Below are 25,000 nucleotides of genomic sequence, written 5' to 3'. Positions count from 1 at the left end.
TCATTTGTTTCCCTGAGTAATGCCAAGTCAGTACTGATGCAAACTCTGAATACTAATTGTGAGAGGTTAGAGAGAGGTTTTGAAAGGACATTTCTTCCTTGGATATAACTTTGAGAAAGACTGGGTGTCACGGAATGCAGTTGGATCCAAGGTTAAATTTCACTTTGTCTGCGGTACATGGGAGGGTTGAGTTTATTCAGAGGGTTGAGTTTATTCAAAATAAAATACCGGGGCCAAATGTGTCAAATTGAGTTTGTTATGGTATTGAGCCATACTTGCCTTCGTGTGAGAAATTACAGTGCATCAAACAAAAGGGGAAGAAGGATGGATTCAAAATCACTAAAAATTGCATGAGAGTGAGGTCTTTTAAATTACGGATGAGGGATGGTGTGTGAGGTTTAATGTTGGCCTTATTGATAAAAAAAAAAAAAAAATTCCCAAGTTTTAGGTGTTAACTCAGGTCAGTACAACTCAGCAGAAGTGTTTATGGTCTTAAATAAATGATTTGGTCTGTGAGCATTTTTGAAATAATCTTTGGTGTTTGGACAAGACGTTTCCAAGAATATAAGAATATAGTATATTGCCTAGGTTTCTGGAGAGTCCAGGCGCGTGTGTGCGAGATGCGTGATTGTGCGGCCGTTGTGTAAAATTATTGCATTGTGTTTTTCATATGACTTTGTAACATATCGAAGAAACGTCAAACGTTCCTAACTGTGAGTGATCGCACCACGCTCTGCGCTAAATAACATTGATTTATCTAGATTTTACAGTAAATGGATTCCAACAACAAACTTTCCACATCCTCCCACAAACACTGACAATTTTATGGAGTTTGGCTGCTTAACAAAATCAAAGTTATGGACAGCTTAATGCCTCAGGGGTCACAAATCGGCTGACTGAGTCATGTCAGGAGTCGATTCCTCTCATCTAATTACTCTCCTTGACATTTAATATTTCCGGCTCTTTCTTCAGTCTTTTTAGAGAGACATATTTTGCTACTGGTTGATTTCTGTAGTGAAGACATTTCCTCCTGTGGCAGCAGATTATGTTACAGCAGTCGTTAGAAACTCCTGTTGATTAAACTGGACTAAAAACACTTGATGTTTCACTCAACTTATTAAATTAGCGACATCTTGAGACTACAGAAAGTCCACAATGCAACACTCAGCACTCATTAAAAGATCATAGTCACATTTGTATCCTCTCTGTCCATAAAGAATAGCTATTGTAATATAAAAAGTATCATCTAGTCCTAAAATATCAGCTTATTATAAACCTATGTTTAGCCATTGATGTACTATAGGACTGTAAAACCATAATTTAATCTTTCTGTGCTGTGTTAGTGTACAGCTAAGTGTTAAAATGTCAGGTCAACTCCATTTTCTTGTTTTACAAATGACATTTGGTGGGGTTTGATTTTGGGGTTTCTCACTTTAAAGGGAGCTAAAGAGACGATGTGAATAGGTAACCAGATGAAAGGTGCCCTGCAGTTGAAGCACTAATACGGCCGTATGAATATGCCAGGTGAGTTTGGGGGTAAAGACTTTTATAAGCTCTGTACCATATGGTGCAGTTTGAATCAATCAAGTGCAATAAATCAGTAGTTGTTGGTTTGTGACGCAGTTGTTGCTACTGAAACCGACAGTTGGTAAAAAACAAATGTGCTGGGTGAGAGTCTGCAACTAAAATAGTCACTAATAAGACATTCAAATTCCCCACTGAGATTGATAGGCCTGAGAATAGTTAGCTCTTTGTAGCTTGAAGGGCTAATTTTAGAGATGGTGCTGTTGTCACTTAGTTTGAACCATGTTTTAGTCAGAGGCACAACATCTGAGTGAGGTGTCAAAATAAAATGAAGACAAAAAGCCTATCACACACAGATCTAACATTTAAAAATACCGTCCTCTTTTTGCAATTTGCTGCCGGGGACTTGAAGGGCTGAAAAGTTTTTGTTATTACAGGTTGCTGAAATGTGGATCAGGTTATCTGAACTGGCAGCGGTGGGTAATTTAAAGCTTGTCTGGGGGAAAAAAATACCTGGTGAAGCATCCAGCAGTCATTAGTACAGGTATGCTGAGCAGCACATATGGAGCAGGGTAAGGGAAGTGTTGCCCAGGCACTTTTGGAAAAATGAATCTAAGCGGAACTAATAAAAGGCTCCAGCTCAGAGGACATTATTTATTAATGCACAGTTGATCATGCTTGGCAATTAGTAGTGCAAAAAACAGGCTTCCTGTGACCCAGCTGAGTCTAAATGTAGACACTTTCAAAAAAAACTTTACCGGAATAAGTTAAGTTTGTTGACAAAGTGCAGACAGCCTATCATTGATAGGGCCATGATAGTTTTTTTGATGGGTCATGATCTTTTACAACGTGGTCTCCAAATAAAAAGCTTTTGGGAAACTTCTCTATCACGCTTATCCTTTCAGGGGTTTGTGTGAAACTGGAGCCAGTCTCAGGTAACACTGAATAAGAGGCAGAGTCACCGGCCTATGCAGAAATAGACAAAGTCACATTCACACAGAGAGTCAAATTAGAATCTGTAATTAACCTAACCACCAATTAGCCTGTCTTTTTGGGAGGAAGCCAGGTTCCTTGGAGTTGTGCAAATTCAATACAGTCAGGCCTGGTCAAATCGGAGTTCGAACCACAAACCCTCTTGTGGTGAGCCAACAGTGCTTAACACCCCGTCCAAAGATAGCGAAACCACCAGCACTGTGGTTTTTTGTAAGTAAATGAACCACAAGAAGTTTAATTTAAAATCCATAGTAGCTAGTAGTGCAAAATGTTTGTAAAAAAAATTAAATAGTCTCTAAAATGAATGTAAGGTGCAGTGTATCCTCCGCTGACTATTGCTGTGGTTGTCATTATTCTATTTCTGTTTGGTCTCTGTGATCGAAAACCATGCATGCAACCATCTTGTACAAAAGTTCAAGCTTTTGTGTAGTTGTTAAGATTTGTTTTCGTGCTTGGACGCAAGTACTTGCCTAAAGCATCATTGAAACAAGACATGGTGGATGTTTATACTCTATCTGTTTGAGTGTCTTGTTTTGAAATGCCACAAATATTATTCACAGGAAAACAACCAACACAAATATGTTGGCAATTTGAAGCCGGTAAAGTCAAGTAGATTTTGTTAATGTCAGAGTCACAATGAGACACAGAGGAGCGACTTCCTTGTAAACCGGACTGGTTCTGATGTGTGCCAGGCCAGCACAGATACAGCAGAAGCAGCAGCCACATGAATTAGCATCACTGCTCATCCAGGATAACCAGGGCGCAAAGTGACGGCACAAAGTTCTGAAGAGGTCACAGTCAAAGAAGGATAAATACTGGACGAGAAAGGCCCAAATTTAATCAAACCAAAGTAAGACAGTGGTATGGGGTCTCGTTAGAGCAGGGGTGTCAGAGGGTCCAATCGGCCCACAGGATGAATGTGTTAAAATTTCACACTAATCTAAACGTAATGTCAAATGCTCCAGACACCCATGACCAAATATTTGTGCCTTTATAGATCCAGTGTGCTGTGTAAATAGTAAATTTAGGCATGATATTGTTGAAATTGCACTTATATTTCTCAAGAAATTTCATGTTTTGTAAAATTATCCTTCAGTAAATGTAAAACAAAGGAGAAAAAACAAAGGGGTTCTTGTTGTTCATAGGTTATTATGCTATTATTTTACTATTTTTACTGGTCCGGCCCCCTTGAGATCAAATTGTGCTGTATGTGGCCCCTGAACAAAAATGAGTTTGACACCCCTGCGTTAGAGGGATTGCCATCATAGTATAATTGTAAATAATCCCCAGGCTACTCCCTGCTCTGTCCACCCTGTAACAACACCAGTGCTGCCTCCATGTGTACCTGCTGCCATTGCATCTGTACAAGAGCCGTGCAACATAATGCTCATCAAACCCAAATGTAAACATGCAAAAAAAAACATTTTTATTGACCAAACCAACAAGTTCATCAAGCTGTCACTGTCACATCTGTGCAACACCTCATGATTCACAGTTGGCGGCAATGCAAGTCTTTAGAAACGACCAGAGTCCCAGATAGGATTGCCTTGAATAAGACTGCGCCACAGATAAGACAAAGTGCCTTATACCGGTGGGGGGTGATAAAAATATATGGAACACCTCTCAAGGGGCTAAAAACCTATGAATCTGAAAGTCCATTTGAAAAGCTCACACACAAGAAGCCCAGCCAAGCCAAGTACGAGAGGGACCAGCACTCCTTTAAAACAGGGGAGCTAAAGTCCAGGCCAGGCTGCATGCAGGAGCAGGACATGATCATATCTGTATCTGCAGGGGGGCAGAAAACAGTAATGCAGTGTTTCACCTGCACAGTGCCATTTTTAACAGAAAGGCTAAAGACGGTGATTGCTTGGCGCCTCAAGCTGAGAGGGAGCCCCCCCCGACAACAGCCAGCAAATGTAGTGTACAGGAACAACTCTTGATACCGTGTCAGCCGACGTGTATTATCTGCCCTTTATTCAAATACGTACGGTCTAAATGTATCAGATTCCTCTTCTGTCATTCTATGTGTATTTGTATCAGAGACTTACAGAGAGAGAGGTAAGAGACAAGAGGAGCTCAATCAAAGATCTTCTCACGCTGCTGTAACATGAAGTCACTTTTACCTGTCGCATGAAATAGATTATATGGCGTTTAGTGTTTAATGCTGTGCTGGTGGCTGCGAATATATTAACCTATGATTAGTAATTACTGTAAAAAGAAACAGGTCTGAATGTGGTCTTTATTGAAATGCCTTCAAATTGTGTAATCAGCTATGTAGTGGAGACTAAAACGATGAGTACCAATGACTCAGTGGCTGCTCGTTGATACACCACAATCAATGAGGAAGGTGTTTTTATAGCTTTTTCACTGCAGAATAGATTTCAGTTTAAAAACGAACCCACCAAACATCCAACCGAGAAGTCAAAATGAAATAAATGTGATTAAATATAGAGAAAAAACATGAGGCTAAGCTGTATAATAACCTTCAGGTTTGTTCTTTTATAACTGATCCCACGTGAGCTTGTATAGCAAACCTACCTACTTCAGATCACTCACAGCAATCATGGACATAATGTACAGTCCGTACTTGTACTTTCTGTCATCTACATGACCTTCATCAAGACAACACTACTTGTTGTCTTGTGATCAGGAGCCAGTGTCATCCCGCCGCTATCACAGAGCGGCAGAGCGCTGTCTCTTTGGACACGCCGCACCTTCCCCATATTCTAACAACACAGATCCTTAACTTTTAATTAGTTTCCGTCCATTGTGAAAGGTGGAAGAACTCCTCTCTTCCCCAACAATTACCTTCAGTGTATCTTGGCACTTTTCCATTTCTCCGTGCTGTCATGTCTTTCACCTAATTATATCTGAAATTAATAACCTGCTCACAATTCTCGACTCGCAGTGGAGCACAAGAACAGAAGTGGAAGTCGAAAGATTTGCATTGCCACTGGTTTGCATAGCAATGATTTTACTATTCCTGAGGCCTTCCATAATGAATGTGCTTTGACACCAAATCAAACAAGTGTGATGCTTTGCTTGTTATGGTTACTTTGTTCTGTTGTGTTAGTTGGAGTGCTTCCATGTCATGACAAAGACGGGTAAGGGATTGGGCTGATTTACCTGAGCAAAACAAAAAGGACGGCCCATTGGCATCACAGATACGTGTAGGATATCATTTTTATAATTACTACTTTTAAGATATGTTTTTTGGTTTGGAGTTGGAGAGGATTAGGATTAGGCTGATTGCCTCACAGCACCGTGTCTCTGCTGACCCATTTCTAAACTACTACAGACGACAAATGTGTCTTTCCATCCCCACGCAAACAACAGGTTTATCCTCCACTGTCTATGATGCAGCTGACGGACAGAAGGACGCACCCGTCTCACACACACAGCCTCTGATGTCAGACACAGCTACACAGTATAATCACGGTGCAGGGTTTTTCTCCAGGAAGTCATTTAGTAGAGATTGTCTGACCATCTGCCAGACCATGGTGCAGCATATCTCCGTTCAATTAGAACAACAAATTAATATAACGCACACTAATTATAGCAGCCATTTACGTTGATTGTTGGCATGTCATAGTTTTGTTTACAGATATTTCGTAATATTATTTTGGACACCTGGTGGCACGTACCGGGGGTGAATAAATGAGACACACACACACACAGATAGGAGGGGACCAGACCCACACAGAGCTGGATCGAAGCAACACAAACAGGAAAATGTCGGTACGTTTATCAAACGATCTACATCAACAAAGAAAAAACAATAACTATATTAAAATATCCAGTTCTGTGTAAGATCACCCTTCATGCCTGTGTGTTAATGGCAAGTAAAACTTAATGGAAGATGTTTGAAAACTGCCAGTACCTCTGTCTCTCTGACTGTCATTTTCATTGAAATGATATATAATGATTATTTTCTGTGAAGAAAGCAGGGATGACAGATTCCCGTTTTATCTTCTGTGACGTGCAGTGACAGACAAACATGTTTGCTCCCAAACTGAGTGTCCTTTCAAAACATGTCATCTCGTCTAACACCCGGCCTCTTTTCTGCCTCTGATGACACTTTGCATATCTTGATTGGCTTTTTTTTTTTTGGGTCTTACCACCACTTGTAAATCAGGACAGTGTGCATGTGCATAAATGTGCACATTGCAGAGAAACAATAGAATCACTTGGGAGATGCAAATTGAGAAATAAATGACTAGTCAACAGCAGCCCCAGCAGGTATGTGCGGCTGTGCTTTAGGTTAAGAAATCCTTTGAGCTAAACGCTAATGCCATCTCACCAGATGGTCTCCCTGTCAAATATAGAACAGTGTTGTTTACCATGGAGACGGCATTATATAATAATATAATAATTATAAACTGTATTTATATAGCACAGTCCAATCAAGCTTAATCAAATACTGCAAGGAGTCTGCCCAACAGATCACACAATGAGCAAACACTAGGCATCAGTGCAGGGAGAAAAATCTCTGGAAGAACCAGACTCAAAGATGTGCAGCCATCTGCCTCAGCCGGTTGGTGTGAAAGGAAAATATAGTCCATACCCTATGGTCAAACAATGAGTAGATGTGTTAAATTACTCCGCAATTGACACAGTATCAGTGGGGGTGTGAGACCTGGATGAACCCAATAAATTCCACTTTGTCTGTTGCATTTTTGGCTAAAATGCACATTCATTAGCGTAGTCGTGAGCCATGAAGGTTTCCAGTGAATCTTAAGCCTAATAAATACAATTAAATATTATGCATATAGATTTTTTTTCTGGTCCCCGTGCAGGAAGTTGCCTGCTTTATTTATCTCGTCACAATACTCCTGAAAACACGCAGTAAAACTGTGTGTTTAATTGGTGAGTTACTTGCTCACGTTATTAATGTTAATTATTATCGGCACTGTCGCATTATAAAAAGAAAAGAAGCTCAGGACCATATTTGACAAGTTTAAAGGGCTTATACATAAAACAGAAGGAAAAGTGTGCTGCCTTCCTCCCCCTCCTTCACATTGTGCGTTTGTCATCAAAGCCCAACACAAGTGCTTTAGAGGAAATGCTAGGGGGTTGCCATGGCTACAAAATCACCCCGTGGGTTCGGCCATCTATTGAGGTTTTTCTTTCTCCTTCGGTGGTGCGATGAAAACTCACATGGCCAAACTGTCGGAGCCAAGCTTTTATGACTTCAAAGCCAGACAGAATCCAGGGGAGCGCTGAGACCTTTGTCAGATGGCAATGAGCTGCATTCTTCAAGCCCAGTTGACATTCAAAAAAAAATTTCCTCTCAGACCTTAGCAACAGGAAAAGTCAGGCTGCATTTTTGAAAATAGATGCTCTCTCATCTCAGACCCTGGGCTCGAGCACAACAAACCGGTATGCAAAGAAAGGACAAATCATCCTTACTTAGATTTTAGTCCCGATTCACCAAAGTGAATAGATGCTCGGTGACAGGCATCGCAACAGCTCTGCTCTTCTTTTATGCGTCCATTCATGTGTGGCTTGAATCCGACGCCTGACTCAGACAAAAGCCCAGAGATGCAGGTTATTTATAGGCTACAAGGTGCAAAAGCATGACTCACTTTCATTAGTTCATCCATTCATCTGACATGGCTTAATGACCTGTGAATGTACATCGCTTATTTTCTTGACTTCCCTCCCTCTCAGGTCACGGCTTCAAGTTTGGACCAATCATCGGCAAGCTTCTGAGTGAACTCAGCCTGGGACAAGTGCCCTCCCATGACCTTTCACCTTTCCGCATCAAACGCTTCCAGGAAAAGATGAAATCCGCTTTGTAGATTTGAGCCGGTGCTCGAGTATAAAGCGTATCATCAAGCTGTCTTCAAATTCTTGTAGCATGATCTGAGGATGTAAGGTCTTTTAATTAGGTTGTTGAACACAACTGCACAGTGGCTATAACAAATAGCTGTTTTCAGACACGACTCTTTGTCGTTGCTCTGCACACTGACAGGTGACTGTCTACAGCAGGGGTGTCAAACTCATTTTTGTTTAGGGGCCACATACAGCACAATTTGATCTCAAGGGGGCCGGACCAGTAAAAATAGTAAAATAATAGCAATAATAACCTATGAACAACAAGAACCCCTTTGTTTTTTCTCCTTTGTTTTACATTTACTGAAGGATAATTTTACAAAACATGAAATTTCTTGAGAACTATAAGTGCAATTTCAACAATATCATGCCTAAATTTACTATTTACACAGCACACTGGATCTATAAAGGCACAAACATTTGGTCATGGGTGTCTGGAGCATTTGACATTACGTTTAGATTAGTGTGAAATTTGAACACATTCATCCTGTGGGCCGATTGGACCCTCTGGCGGGCCGGTTCTGGCCCCCGGGCCGTATGTTTGACACCCCTGGTCTACAGCGTCCAGATGAACTCATGTATGAGTTAGAACGCTGTGACATTTTCCTTCTGCGTTATCAGGAAATTTGACCAGGACAAATTTATGCACGTCTGAAAGCAGCTATAGAAGCAACACATATTAAATCACTGCCAACTGTTCGATGTCCAGGCCTCATGTGCTGTTTAATGATGACTAATAAATCATATTCTGACTGCATTATAGTGTAAATGGACGCTTCTCTCTGGGATGAACATATGTCGTTACAGCTGCGTCACTTCTTGCAACATTTCACCTAAACAACAATCAAACCGCTGTGTGTTTCACTGCCTGGACTTGAGGACCTTTTTCCAACAATGCAATTTAACATCGAACAATTAAACTTGCATGCCCTCTGGGCTTTTCTCACTTATTAAACTTACATACACATTCTTACAAATGAATGTGACTATGAAAACAATGTTATTCCTGTGTTGCATTACCCTGATACATGATTGTATGAAACACTGTACTTCTGTCAGTCATAATCTTAACATTATGAGGTGTTTTCGTCACCCTTTAATACCTAAGCCTGAAAATGTCCGTCTGGACTTTCTTGCGATTCATTCGTTTATAATTCAATTGCAATGTTAAAATAGTGTATTAACAATTTACAATAAGGAAAATTTTACGTGTTAAGTTTGAAATTTGAACAGTGTAAAACATTTAAAATAACATTGGTTTGAGTCTTTGTCTCAATGTCCAGAAACGTGTGTCCAGCTCTCTTCTCTCCGGTGACAAAGACGCCGATTCGCCGGCTTCCTGCGACAGCGCTAGTAAAATTACCGCAAAACTTTGACGTGCAACTTTATTCATTTTCCGAGAGCACAAACCGTGCGCAGTGTTGAAGGGTTAAAGCTGATAAAAAGCTGATTCTTCTTCTCGATCTACTGTCAGAGCCCTGAAACTGTGAATATAGAATCCTATTTAGCACCGATTTTAACTAAATGATTTCACTGACAGCAGTTGGATGTGAAGCTGTAGAGCCGCATTTGAAGTATTGATTTCTTTTGTCACTTTTGTTTCAACGCTGTTGAATATGGTTAGTGTGCAGTGCTGCTATATTGCATCCAGTTGTGCGTTTGAACGGATGAAATACGGACGTATGCGTAGATCGATCAGCTGTCTAGTTGACGAAAGTTACTACCAAAGAAGAGAACCGTTATCAACGGCAAGATTCTAAGATGTGTCGTGCAATTGTAAAATGATCCATCCGTGATAAAACAAGCTTTATTCTTATTGTCCTGTATGATTACATGCTTCTGTAACCCTCGCTCTCACCATTCTACCAGCTGAGTACATGTTTAAAAAGTCATAAGCCATGAAACCATTTGTGCTGGAGTGAATCAGAGGAGGCTGTATTTTTCCATGTAGTGGTAAACATTTAAATCACCAATCAGACGGCCTATTACAATCCATGCCAACCAAGGCCATCAGCAGGAATGAGGAAATTATGCAGTGGAATGGCAGAGATCAGTGAGCCATTTGCTCCCTTTGCCTCTAAGTGACTTCAGACTGATAGCAAAGGACCATTATGCAAATTAAAGAATTACAAGTACATTAAACATGCAAATGAATATATTCAACCACTAGTAATCATCAGGCTGGGCCAACTTAAACACCCCACTGGAAGAAAATCTACCTTGTAAAACCTTACTGAAATAATACTACTACTATTTTCAGTAAATAAATGGCTGTGTAAAAACAACTGATTGCACCTGAAAAGAACTGGTTGATTTGGCGCGGCTTTCTGATGCATCAGTGACTGCGACAACTCCGGCTATGTCCAGCCAATCAGAGAGCGAGCAGGAGGAGGTGACGGTGACTAGAATACAACACTGGTCCCCCAGAGAGAAGAAGGGGAAGAAAAAATGAAATATGACATCAAAAAACATGGCAGAGGTCAGAGACCTGCTGCAGAATAGCTTAGCATTTCAACACAGAGACAAAAAATACTAGTAAAAGTCCTGCCTTGCCAGTGAAGGGAGTAACGGCGCTGAAAATAAACGGCGTTACTTTTTTCAATAACGATGTTTGGCTGGGGTCGAGTGAAATTTCATTGTAAGATTCAGATTCACCTTTATTGTCATTGTACTGGTGGGTTACAACAAGATGGGGGGGAGTTCTGGAAAATTGAATTAAATTAAATTAAATTAAATTAAATTAAATTAAATTAAATTAAATTAAATTAAATTAAATTAAATTAAATTAAATTAAATTAAATATGTTAGACTAGTTTAGATTTGTGTACACTGTTTCTGTTAGTAGTTTATTGTATTAAGTGTCCATTTCATTAGAATATTCAGATTTATCATAAATAATTGAACATGCACATGAATTTTAAGTTCTTTGAGCACTTAAAATGTACTTGAAAGCAATAGTTACTTTCCCTAGTAACTACTTAATTTTATAAGTTTTAACTCAGTAACTAATTCAGTTACTTTTACTTAGGAGAAGTAACTGTAATAAATGACCTTTTTAAAGTAACATTTCCAACTCAATATCTTGTGTCACCTCTTTGTTTACATTGCAGATGAGACAGTGGTAGACTGATGGAAGACTGATGTCGTGTGATGTAAACAATGTGTTTCTTATAGAAACAAAGTTTCTAGAATAGCATCCAGTCCACAAACAAGAATCCTTTATCATACAAGTCCGTTTGCACATACTGGAGATATTCCCTGTCCTACACACTCGCACACAGAGTGAACACGGAGCAGTTTTTTTATTAGTGTGCTGGTTTCTCAAAGTGACGGTCACAGAGTTTAACCTTAATGATCATTGCTCAAGAAGACGACGCACTTTGTTTGCACTGCCCACATTTACCCTGTTGTCAAAACTGGATCAAGTAAAAACAAAGACATTAATAGATTTATATGTATATTACTCATTACCAATGAAGTACTTCTGCTACTAACAGATGGAACTTTTGTGTCTCTGTGTAGCGTTATATTATATTCTGTTTTATGGCATCAAAGTCACACCTGTTGGTAGCAAGAGGGAGTTTTTGTGTTACTCTGTAGATAAATAAAACAACGTAGTAGGTTGGTGGCTTAGTAGCATTGTTGCCTTACAGTAAGAGGGTGCTGGGTTTGTTTGTGTATTTCCTCCCGCATGTATAACACAATTTTGGTCAGGTTGGTCCATTGTGTGGGGGGCGCGCTCAGTCACAGCAGTTGTTGTGCAGTTTAGGTTGTATAATGACAATAAAGATCCTTTTATCCTCGTGGTTGTGAGCTTCGACTGACCAACAGTTAAACTCCACATCAACCTGGGTCGGCCAGAAACACGTTGTTTGAGTCCACGGTGATTATCCTCATCATCCTCAAAGCATTAGCTCTGTCACAATGATTAAATTAAACAACTTTCCTAAGAATCGTCACAAATGTTGGCTTTAAACTTCATATAAACAGGTGGATGACGCAGAAATGTCCCACCCTCACAGACTTTGAGGCACAGTGACGGCACTTTAACGGCCATATTTATAGGGCTTTGGCTAAGGGAATTACCCACAATTCATAGCATGACCTTTTTGATGACGTGACAGAGATCAAAGGCATCATCACATAAGAGGTCAAAGTTCTGGTTTGTGGTTCTTCCATGGAAAAGTGTGTCTTTGAGGTTTACAAGTGATGTAAGTGATTCTTCATCAGTTTAAACAGTTTAATAATAACAACAAATTATAAGGAATAACTCTTGTGGTTTGTGTCCAATCTGCATTTTGAGTGTTTTGATTTGACCTAGTTTTTCTCCAGTGCTCCTCCCCGGTCACTCGTACACAGGAGAGAGACTAACAGGAGTTTTTTTCCACAATACTTGGTCCGTGTGTCTTTTACGCCTACAGAATATCCTCGTTTATGTCGAACGGTAGAACAGTGTTGCCGCGCGACGCTGTTTCACACACGCTGTGTGACACATTTTACATCACGACCGAACTTGGAAATGTCACCGCAGACACGCAAACAAAAAAAACTGTTAAACCATGAAACACACACAAACTACAGCTGCAAATAAAGCATTTATAAACTCAAGAGGATCCATGTGAAACAGGCCAAATAAAAAAAATAAGTTTTAAAGAACCAAAATGTGTACCTTTAATAAATAAGGTTCAGGTTCAGGTACTTTATTTATATCCATAGGTAGATTTGTTGTACAGCAAGGTGACAAAACAGCCAGTTTCAAAACAAACTAAAGAAACCAGCTAAAAATATATAATAGGATAGAGTACTGAGGTCACCGCTAATTAAATCTCAGTAGATTAATTAAGAGTAAACATTACACTGAATAAAAATGTAAAAACCTTGGAAACAAGGAGTTTAACTATGTGGTTTAGGGTAGAGATGCGTGACCAAACCATGAAAATGATAAAACTCATAAAGGTTCAATCACAGTGAAAATAAAGTTTCCTTGTGCTAATGACAGTACTCACTCATAAGATAGTGTGACTTTTAATTACAATGACTTCTTTTGTGTGTTTACCTCCTGAAGACGATATGCATACGTTTAGTTTTTGATGTCAATGTGGAGATAAGACTCCTCAAAATGATCCCGGTCAGAGAGCAGACTGCAACTTTATCTCTTTATGGTTCTGTTGACACATGTATCACAGCCACTTCTTTAAAGAATCTGCAACGGGCTCCGTCCTTGGCTGTTTTCCACCAGCCACACACGCACCGTCTTCCAGCATGTCTGTTCCTGACCCTTGCATCCTTGCTCTCTGTTCCTCCTGAGCTTGTCATATCCTGTCTCTTCCTCTCACTCTTCTGAAGTCTGGCTCCCTCCGCCAACTGCTCCCATTCCTTCTTCCTTTCATCCTCACCAAACTTCACGCAGCCACGTTTGTAGAACAAAGACAGGTTTCCCTTTTCTTGTGGAGAACAGTCAGGATCTCGCTCACGGATTCCAGCTCCACTTTAACAAGCTCAAGCATCAATGACAGGACGTCAAAGTCCCCGCCCTCGACATTTGACTGGCAGGCGATTACAGCATCGAGACCAAACGAGTTAGAGATGAAAACAGAACGGATAATTAACTCAAGTCTATTTGAGTTGACAGAACTCAGCGGTGTCGCCATAATAATAACAACCAACGCCAGCATAGAGAGGCTGAGTGAACGTGGTCTGGACTCTGTGGAGGAGAGTCATGGTGTCAGAGACGCTGTAGAAGGACAGGAGTCCTGCGCTGTGGTCCAGGTACACGCCCACTCTGGGGGACACGAGCCCCGAGACATTAGTGTTGACGCTGTTGAAATAAAAGTCAAACCTGTTTGGGTAACAGTCTAACACCCAGGATTTGTCATTTAACCCAAACACACATTCGTCTGATCTCCCAGACCTGCAAATATTCTTGTATGCGACTGAGACAGCGACACCCTCGACTCTCCACTCCACCTCCCAGTAACAACATCCAGTCAGACTCTCTTGACTCAGGACCTGCCACCAGTAGGTAAATCTGTCAGGGTGACCGCTATAAGACTGACTTTCTCTCGTCACTGTCACCTTTTTGTTCCCCCGAGATAACAACAGACATGTGTGTGCCGTGTTTGGATCCAGTGTGATTTCCTGTGAATATTTTAAGAATTCAGCTCTGGTCTTGGGCTCTGGTTGAGGCAGTGAAAGTTTGACTTGAGTCACTTTCAACGAGAGGTTTGTCCATGTTTTAGTCAGGACGTCCAGTAGCTGACCCCGAATCTGCGAAACAACTGCCGTCACATCCTCAAAGCAGCTCAGAGGACGAACAGTGACGCTAGACGACCGCGTCGACGGGAATCCGAGTAGGAAATGGTTGTGATCCCCCGCGCGTGAGAGCTGCTGAAGTTCAGCTTCGTTCCTCTTCAACTCGACGATCTCCTGCTGCAGCTTCTCATGAAACTCTCTGACATGGCTCAGTTCACTTCCCTGCTGGGATCTGATCTGCTGAGACAAATCAGAGCTGCTTTCCACCAAGAGACGCACCAGCTCAGGGGCCAGCTCAGTGAAGATCTTCTCAGTGTCCTCCACTGCTTTATCGGCAGAGGAATTGAAAGCCTCCACCTCCTGTTCCAGCACCTTCACATCTCTCTCTCTGTCCTTGAGTCTCTGCTGGAATTCTTTATCACTCAGCTGGAGCTGTCTCTGCTCCTCCGTCACTTCTGCTGCAGCCGACACTGAGTCGTGGCCTTTATGTTCATCCGCGGAGCAGATGTGACAGACACCCTGCTCATCAGTGTGGCAGAACATCTTCATCACCTCACCATGACGGCAGCAGATGTTCTCCAGGAACCCCATGGACGGTTCAATCAGCTTGTGGTTCTTTAAAGGATGCGAGTCATGATGAGGCTGTAGATGTTCCTCACAGTAAGAGGCTAAACAAACCAAACAGGACTTGAGAGCTTTCAGTTTCCTCCCAGTGCAAACATCACAGGCCACATCTTCAGGTTTAGGTTTAGCGTGGAGTCCAGCCTTCTTCAGTTGCTCCATTAAATCTATTAAGGTGGTGTTTTTCATGAGGACAGGCCGTGGTTCAAAGGTCTGCCTACACTGAGGGCAGGTGTAGATCCTCTCCTCATCCTCTGTGTCCCAGTGGGCTTCAACACAGTTCATACAGAAGCTGTGTCCACAGGGAATAGTCACCGGTTCCTTGAGTAGATCCAGACAGATTGAACAGCAGATTGCATCCCGCTCTAGCTGAACTCCTTTATGCGCCATTTCTCACACCTGGAGTCTTCGTTCTCTTCCGTGTTTACTGCAGTTGCTCCGCTGTGCTTTAAATACATAAATGATAGGCTGTCTGCTGTCTCATAATAGATGAAAGGAGCAAAATGGGAAAACTGACGACATCACATAAAGGCAGAGTCAGCACCACATAAGAACATTGTGTTTGTTCTGATCTATTTAGTTTTTCCTGCTTTAAAAAAAGACAAACTTTACTACATCTGGAATTATTCCAATAGGAGATAAATTGGGATGGAGTTTGTATCCATGTGTGTGCGTTTTCCTCGGGTTCTCCGGTTTCCTCCCACATCCAACACATGCAGAGGTTAATTTCGCCAAGTGTGTACGTTTTTGCCTCTGTTGAGTCTTTGGGGTCATACTGATTAGCGAGCGCGCAGCCGTAGGTTTTTCATGTCCGTCGTGGTGACGTGTGGGACAGAAATGTGTAACAGGAATGTATCCTGCTCGCTGATGGTGCAGTGAAAGGCCACGAGACCGTTCACCAGCCTGGCTTCTCTCTGAAAAACATCAGTGTCCTTCATTAACCTTTTCAGCAAACAGCCGCATGACTGTTAAAAGAACTAAACCCCCAAGATGTTCAGTCTTGCTTCTTCTAAGCTGAGAGTGTGTGTGTTCATGTCTTTGTGAGGTCCAAGTAAACACACAATTGAGTGTTTGGGCCCCACAACTGTAAAGGGTTTCTTCAGGGTTAAGACCTGGTTTTAAGGTAATAGTTGTGATGGTTAAGGTTAGGGTAAGGGGCTAGAGAATGTGTCTTAAGACATAAAAACTAGTCTGTGTGTGTGTGTGTCGGTTGCCAGGTGAGACCTTGTCCTTCACTGACAGCAACCAAAGATTCTTCAAGTGTCACCGGAATCGCTGTGGTGTTAAATGTGTGCGTCATTCCTGAGGGAGCAGTTTGAGATGAGGAGCAGAGAGAAATATCTTTCACATGAACACATGAATGACACTGGGAAGAGAAATGACGCGCAGCCCAAAATGTTCATTTCATCAAATCAATGTATTTGAGTGTTTATGTGGGATAACAAATGGAATAATCTGAAAACTCTTGCTCTTTCCCTGCACACACAGTCAAGTGTTGGTTGTATTCGGGCCACTAGATCCATCAGAGAAGGTAAATTCTGTTTTACCAAAGTGCTTCATGCTCCAAATCTTCGGCATGATGCACAAATACCCACTAGATTTCCTGCACACTGGGAGCCCCAGTGTTACAGTTGTGTACATTGTGTACAGAAGGCAACGTTTGAATTCAACTCTCTACCATGTTGTTTCATACGTCACATCAACACAAGTGAACTACGTTTTATGAAACACTAAATCTGCAACACGTTTGTTTTTATAAAGAGGATGATGAAAAATATGACCTTTATGGCAGTCATAAACTGGTGTGAGATTATGTCTGTTGCTAATCCTCAAAAAAATGGGATTTCACTTTGTCTCACAGCAAAACCTTGAACTGTAAGTCATTTTAGTTATTACTGTTATTGAGGAGGAGCTTTTATATATATATATACGTATATATATATATATATATATATATATATATATAAATATATATATATACGTATATATATATATGTATACATACATATACATATATATATATATATATATATATACATGCATATATATATATGTATATATATACATACATATACACATATATAGTAATCTTATATCTTATCTGTATTCAAACCCTTGAATCCTTTAATCCTATTGGTTATTTACTCTGCCTCTGTTTTTGAAACAAACATTATTTAAATGCTGTGTCCCTGTAACAATACTATCACACTGACTGTGGGAGCATTTGAGTGTATACAGCAGCAGTGCAGGGGCGGGCGGCACCAAGAAGTGTTTGTCCCATCAAACTGCAAAACAACCGGGTTTTAGATCAGGACAATTCACTTCTGGAACTTTGTGTTTTCAGCCATCGATCTCACTTTACTAAAAACAAAAATATATGCTGTGCAAAACTGCCAGGAGTACTATGCAGACATTTCTAGTAAATATGTTAAAATGTGCATCTAAACTTTGAGATAGAGCAGCTTGTACATGCAGCTATGTGACAAAGAGTAACCCTCCATCCTCTACTGCTTTATCCCCCACATGAGGGTGCTAATCTCAGCTGACATAGGGCGAAAGGCGGGGTACACCCTGGACAGGTGGCCAGTCCATCACAGGGCCACATAAAGACAAACAACCATCTACTCTCACACTCGCACCTACAGTCAATTTAGAGTGTCCAATTTTTACAGTGTAATTTAGTTAAAGCTGTAAACATGCACCACGTGGGGGGGAAAAGCTGGCCGCAGTGTGACGTGGAGAGCTGGAGCGCTGCTGGTGACCTTCAGAGGGCAGAGTTGTAGCTCCAAAACACTCCTACACAACCCCAGAGATGAGCCCTGACATAAGGTCAGTCTTCAGCAGCCTCCTCCAGCCTCTGCTTCACCTGTCCTCCTCATCTACACCACACACACAGCTGTGACCGAGGATCAGCTGACCCTGACCTCTGCACCTACATCTACAGCTGTGCACTAGAGGCAACACGCGAGTGCGGTGCATAAAGGTGGAGGAGACTGGTCCACCAGCAGCCGGTGAATAACGGAAGATAACGGAAGATAACAGTTCAAAAAGAGGTATAAAGAAGGGATTTTCACCAAGTACGTAAGTCACTAGTAAGAGGAAGAAGGAAGCCCATAATCACAGATTATATGATGAAAATAAAATAAAAAAGAGAGAAAATGGATATTGTTTATAAAGAAATGAATGAATGGATTGGTAAGCAGGAAGCGAAATAAATAAAATGATGTTGAGTTGTGGAAATTGGAGTGGGAATAAATAAGTTTCTACTTCCTCCCACTCCTTTTTGAACATTTAAACCAATAGATTTTGTGTACCACTGCGCATCTGCATTTGTTTTCTTGTTCATGTTTTGAAATAAATGAATAAATAAACACGTTTTTCTCACTGTGGTCTTTACATGAAAGACATGAGTGTATATGTGTAGCTGTGTGTGAGGCCCTGAACTCACCTGCTACACGACTGCAGTCCGGTGATGGAGTTTGAGTTTCCACAGAAATCTTTGGTTATTTGCTTTCCGCTGTAAAAGCTTGCGTTACATCTTCAACAGAGGTGGAGGAGCAGCTTTGGATTGTCAGGATTCTCAATGGATGCCCAGCAGCACTGACTTCACAGGCCTCAGTTGGCGGCCATGTTGGCTGTCAGTCATCTTGAACCTTCTTCTTCTTCACCCAGTAACAGTCTCGCTGCTACTGACTCACTGTGTTTTGGAAAAGTCGGGAAATAAAGTCTCCGGTGTGTGATCTTCAGAGTAAACAAGTAAGTAAACAATAACACAGAAACAAATGGATAAGCAATATAAGTGTATTTTACTTTGACATATAACTTTACTATATCCATGCTGCTTTTATTTTTGTTTTTGCAACTATAATATGATGCAATAAAATAGAATATGTATGGATCAGGAATTAGAAGTGTATTTGGTTAGTTGGAATATGCACCCTTGGATTTTTCTCCTATAAGTTTCTGTATTATTAATCGATTTCCTCCTAAAGTTTAATTTCTTTGTGCATTTGTGGCGTGTGTGTGTGTTTTTTTAGATCTTTAGAAGAAATATAACTGAACATTTTAAGCAAAGTTAAATTAAATATAAAGACCTCCTTCCTGGTCTATGGTCAAGCCTGGAAATCATATTTATGATAACCCTAAATCAAAGCAGGGACATATACGTTTTTCCATCGTACAATCGGCGCCTCCCTAAATCCTGAGTAATAATTACCAAAACACTGGCAGCACGTCGATCTCACATCAGCCCTTTCCCCCTCCACTGCTGGGCTGCTAGAATATATCCTGTTTGTATATAATAATATAATATAAAGATGAAATGTATGTCATTTAGTCACGAGTAAAATCTGCTCTGTTGAAAAATAGCAGACGACAGTAATGCAACAATAACCAGGGCAATGAAATGTCAACTGACTTTTTTTTGCCACAGTTACTGAAAACCTGTAGCACACAGTTTCCTGGTTGAACCTCGTAGTTTTCATGTGCACTTTGTGGACTTTTTCTCTCAAGATTAGCGGCGACAGTCTCCACGTTCTCAGCGTGATCTGCAGAGACCAAAGATCTCAGCAGGCGCCGCATGCGACATGAATCTCTGTCATTCATCAGACACCAGTGAGCAGCAGCAGCCGTCAAAGAGGCATAACGAGAAAGCTCTTCATGGGATGTGAGCAAAGCAAAGTAGATGAAAATGGAACAAATTCAGCTCTGTGTAAACAGTCAATATAGAGGAGTCAAAGAAAGGTGCGGCCATGTCTACAGAGACCGGGCTTCACTGCAGATGCTCCATTTAAGAACAAGAACATACTAAAAGACGGGGAATGGTTTCATTAGAGCACGAAGCAAAGCTGTTGTTACAGAACGCCAAAATAATGATGAAGATACTGTCAAGAGAACGCTCTCCACTGACAGGAAATCACACGTTGTGATGTCCGCTTGGCAACAGAAGTAGAGAGTATTCAAACGGTCGCTGGAAGTTTACGATTTAATCGCATCGTACGATGAGAGAGCGAGACGCTGTTTAGAAAACTGCGGCAACCTAAAATCCATGGTTCCTATGGTTACTGCAAACGGAACACAGATGGTACAGGGTCTGACAGCACAACAGAGAGATGACACTCGTGAAGACACACAGCTGTAAGGCGGTAACATTCTGCCATTATACAATGTCTTCTGTGCTTATATCCCATGTCAAAGGTCACAATGTTCATACATCTCTTCCAGCCTGCAACGATACTGAACATTAACCCCGTGAATAAAACTCCGGACACCTTTAACCCGCCGTCAAGTCTGAGGAACATGATGTGAGAAATTTCGTGCTCATTTAGTTTGATGTTAATCTTCATCTTCCATACGCTGCCATCTGTAAACAGCCAGCAAATATAAAAGCCCATCTCAAACATCCATATGGTTGCATGTCAGCTTTGCAGAGTACTCGTGTGGCTGACGGAACACTGTGTGCTTTAAAAGCTGTTTGCACCTGACGTCTTAACACTGAACGCTAACTGTTACGGCTGTGTTCATTTCTAGATGCTTGTGGACAGAAAACCATCTTTGTACTTTCACCTCTCGAGACTTTTAAGTGTTGAAATGATTAGAGGCCCATTTACTCCAGTGAAAGAAGTCCGTGTCTGCCATTATTATGGGATGAAAGTGGAAAAATGACATGAGAATTGTTTTTTTTTGTTTTTTTTTCTATTATAAATTAGAGTAACCGCTGTACCATTGCACAGCTAAGGTGGTGTTGCTCTGCTTCTGTGATGTCACAGTTCATCAGAGGTGATGCAGTGGTGAAAAAAAACCCAGGGCAGAACAATCACGGGTGGTGCAGTGGTTAGCACTCTTGCCTTTGCAGCAAGAAGACCCGCTATAAAAGGCCGTAGTAAAGCCCCAGTCCAACATAAACCTGGGGTTAAAGCGGCCTAGGCTGGATTATACCCAGTGTATATTATGACCGAGGCACAAGAATGACTTAATTGTTCGACATTTTAATCCACCACATCAATATCACTATAAGAAATTGTGAAATGTTTGTTTTGGATAAATGTATGAAACTTACTAAAGTTGTTGATGACTTCTATAGACTACATGTTGTTAGACTGCTGATGAAAAAGATCAGTTTTATTTTCGGCTACAATATAGATTATTCCAGGGTAAAAAGATAGAAATATTAGTGAGTAAATTCACTGTGTGGATACAATCGAAATCTCTTTACACAAGAGGTATAGTTTGGTGTATTCCCGGGAAGGTAGGAAGTAGATAAAGTGGTAGAAAATGAATAAGTGAGTGAAAACAACCACTGGCAATGGGAAAAATCCTTTTTATTTTTTAAAAAAGGTTTAAAATCCTTAGGCTTTATCGTAGCAAGTTTTGCCACTTTTTTGTGATATTTCAAGAATTCTTTTTGTTATTTTCTGTTTTAATTCAGTTGCGTTTTTTTTTTTTTTGCACAAATTGAAAACGCATATGAAAACATGTTGACTGAAGCTCACTCACTGTAGCAGGAAGTTATAACAACCCTCCAGTTGCTGGCGGGTGAAACAGAGAGCAGCTCTGACCCCAGCACAGCACCTCATTCATGGTTTCCAGCCTAATTGTGGCCCTGCCACAGGCAGTGACCTCCGGCCTCAAGGTTGACCTGTTCTTCCCTCGTGTTGAAAACAAACCGGCACCAAGTGGTTTGCCCTCCAAAGCAGATGACAGTTCAGAATGGCCGTTTGCTTGACACAAGGTCAGAGGAACTGACTGCAAGGAAGCTAAAAGAAAAAAGACGGACTGTCAGCCACTGAGCCCGCGGGGAAAAGCGAGAACCAGCATCCACATTTGGAAGGGTAATGAGCTCAGCGTCGAGGCAGCCGGAAGAAAACGCGGAAGGCACGGCATGTTTTTACAACATCTTCTTGTCACTGTCTGTCTCTCTGGGGAAAAGACGTGCTCGCCTTGCCACCGTCTGTGTGTCCTCGCCGCTCCCTCTCTGCAGGCAGGGATGTGCTACAATAGCTAAAAGGCTAATTTCCATCATTCACCTCATGAATACTTCATGACCACGTGTGCTTTTGATTAAGAGGGTTACAAAAGATAATAATGTGCAATCTTGCACCAGCGCAGGGACATTTCTAGGGAAACAGGCCAGAGGAGGGAGAGGAATTATTTATGTCGCGTTCTTAAACAAATTTAAACTGAGCAAAGTCGTGGCTGTTGAAGGGAGTGTTTTTCATCCTGGTGTCCGGTGAAGCTGCAGCTCCTGCCGTGTGGGGACGTTCTCCTACAGAAGAGCCACAGAGAGGAAGAACTCACTCTCACTTACCAGCTCCACAGATGATCTGACCTCGCCTCTGGTTGCCTCCTGCTGCGTTCTGCTCATCAGTGAGACTTCTCTGCAGGCAGGGAGCAAACAGATAAAGAGCAATATGTATTTGACCCGTGAAGAGAAAGCAGCGTGAGCCTGAACTCTCAGCCTCCGTACGCACTTTCCCACTGACAAAATGTCAGAATGCAGGAATTCCTGCTGAATCCTTGGCCGACGACTGATGCTTAATTAAATACATGCATTTACGAGTCCATATGAAGGAAGAAGCCAATGTTTATTTGACTTCATTAGTCTTATGCCAGCGCCATTTTGATCAACTTATTTCAGCTGGAGGCCTTTTAATTATACTCAGTTAGCCACAGTTAATGAGCAGAGAGTGGAGAGAACGTGTCAAACGTCACCCTGCAACAAGCTGAGGGTAGTGGACTGTCTTTAAATCTGCAGGCGAGATTATGTATTTACAAATGGGCGTCGTCTTTGCGTGCAGAAACTGAAGCCGACACTGAAGATCCTGAAAAGTCCATCAGGAGGCGATTCCGCCGGTCAGTGATCATTCTGAGGAGGTTATAGCCCCTTCAATCCAGCATGGTGTTTATTTAGTAAATGATGGTCTAATTTAGGGACATAAAGCAGGCGATGTACATTATAAAGTCTTGGATTATCAGGCTCCACCCACACTCTTCCAAATAAGCAAACATGATGTTTCACAAAAGACTTCTTCAAAATCGTAAACAACTGACATCACAGTTGGTTTAAATCATGTTTTACTCTTAACGTATTAAACTAGATCTACATTTGTGTTTGTCGTGATTAGTTTTACATCAAATCTAAATCACGTGAACTATCCGGGCACTAAAATTGTCTCACCGTTGGACAAACACACCTCAGATGGACCAGAGTTGGACTCAAACTGGCCCGGATGCACCAGTCAGTCACACATGGAGCCTCACAAATGTCTGTCAGGTAAACGGACAGACGGCAAAAACTCAGTTTTGTGGAATTATACAAATTAACACACAATGACTGAAGTCCTGTCTTCACAACTCCAGCTCCACGGATCACCCGCTGGTTTTTAATCGTCTTGGATTTCTTTAAAACTAGAATTAACCCTGTTCGGAAAAGCGAGGGTGGAGCTTGACTGAGAGCTTGTCAGTCAGGCTACAGTTGGATTACAACGCTGCAGCAATTCTTATGCAATTAACAGACAGACAAACAGACGTTGATTGCATGTATTTAACTGTCTAAAAAGCTCTCTTGACAGGTGGCTCACTGAGAGCGAGACACGTGACAGTAATGTAAATGTAAACGTAAGCAGGAAAAGATTGCATTTATTTATTTGTATAAATAACATTTATTTGACCCTTAGTTTTGATTCAACCTTTTATTGGAAGTGCAAAATACACTTAATGTTCCTGAACTTTGTCGAGTTCATTGTCGTTTATCCTCACTTTAAAACTGGAAGCTTAGATGTGAAGTATAATTAACCTTACCTCACATCTTGATGTCTAGATTATATATAGATATAGATTTAATCATCCAACACCATCCATTTAACCTGATTTGTGTTACATTTGACAGCAATGGACTGACTCGTTTGAAGATAAAAAATGTCTCAGTATTGACTTTTAGTCAATAATCTGTTGTGCCTGATGCTACTTGACCTGCATTTTGACTCTATAATGTATCTTTTAATGGTAAACATGTTGTAACTAACAAGCCAGTGTGTTCAAAGAGTGAAGATGTTCCTTACGTGACGCAATGTCCCTCTGATCCCAGCGAGAGACGAGTATGACAAATAATGAACGTCGTCAACGCCTCACAATTGAAGATAAAGTAAACGCAAGACTATTGCAAAAACTCAAGTTTGCAGATGTTAAACCTTTCAAAAATGTAAAAATGTAATGCACAAAAATCCGACTCACCAACGCGATGGTCTTTATCTGCTCATCTGAAGCTGCAGAGCACTTCTCTCACATCGCATAGCAAAATATTAGATTGAATATTGATCAGAGGAAGATTTCATCTCACTCCACAATTTTCAAGGGCAGTGTGAGCACTTTGAAGTCTGTACACACACACACACACACACACACACACACACGCAAACACAGTTTTAATGATACATCTCAATATTGAGTTATTCATTCATAGACAACATGAAACATCATCTCTTTATGAAACAGTTTGATCTGGTCAACATGAAAGTTAAACACTGACGTTGTTAATCAAGTACATGGACGGGCATGTCATTACAGTTGATTTCTATGTTGTGGATTATGTGTCGTATTAGAGGATTAAACTTCCTGTCCTTGAGATAATCCCTATTATGTCAAAGTATAAAATATTTTAAAAAAATCTGCAATCTCTAGTTATTATATCACTACGGGTTATTATTTTTTAACTTATTTTACACATTTAGGGGTAAAACCCCATAGGACATGCATTATCAGTGGTTAATGGAATTTG

General features: G+C 41.0%; 2 protein-coding genes across 2 annotated transcripts in view; one reads left to right on the top strand and one right to left on the bottom strand.

The window, feature by feature from the left end:
* The window catches only part of pipox (pipecolic acid oxidase), a 31,961-nt gene extending 22,852 nt beyond the window's left edge, over positions 1–9,109 (top strand). The window contains exon 8 of the mRNA XM_044032906.1: positions 8,188–9,109. Coding sequence (XP_043888841.1) covers positions 8,188–8,318 — 131 coding nt within the window. The 3' untranslated portion in view covers positions 8,319–9,109. The remainder of the gene's footprint in view (positions 1–8,187) is intronic.
* A 4,859-nt stretch (positions 9,110–13,968) lies between these two features.
* LOC122773163 (E3 ubiquitin/ISG15 ligase TRIM25-like) lies at positions 13,969–15,615 on the bottom strand. The gene has a single exon (XM_044031596.1). It carries the CDS (start codon positions 15,613–15,615, stop codon positions 13,969–13,971), a length of 1,647 nt encoding a protein of 548 aa, XP_043887531.1.
* Between the last annotated feature and the right edge of the window lie 9,385 nt (positions 15,616–25,000).

Source organism: Solea senegalensis, linkage group LG8 (assembly GCF_019176455.1).
Source record: "Solea senegalensis isolate Sse05_10M linkage group LG8, IFAPA_SoseM_1, whole genome shotgun sequence".
Classification (NCBI taxonomy): Eukaryota; Metazoa; Chordata; class Actinopteri; order Pleuronectiformes; family Soleidae; genus Solea; species Solea senegalensis.
The sequence above is the reverse complement of the archived record's forward strand: the minus strand, read 5'-3'. Positions and strand labels throughout refer to the sequence as shown.

Excerpts from the sequence above, each read along its gene's own strand:
- LOC122773163 (XM_044031596.1), bottom strand. The coding sequence starts at position 15,615 with ATGGCGCATAAAGGAGTTCAGCTAGAGCGGGATGCAATCTGCTGTTCA.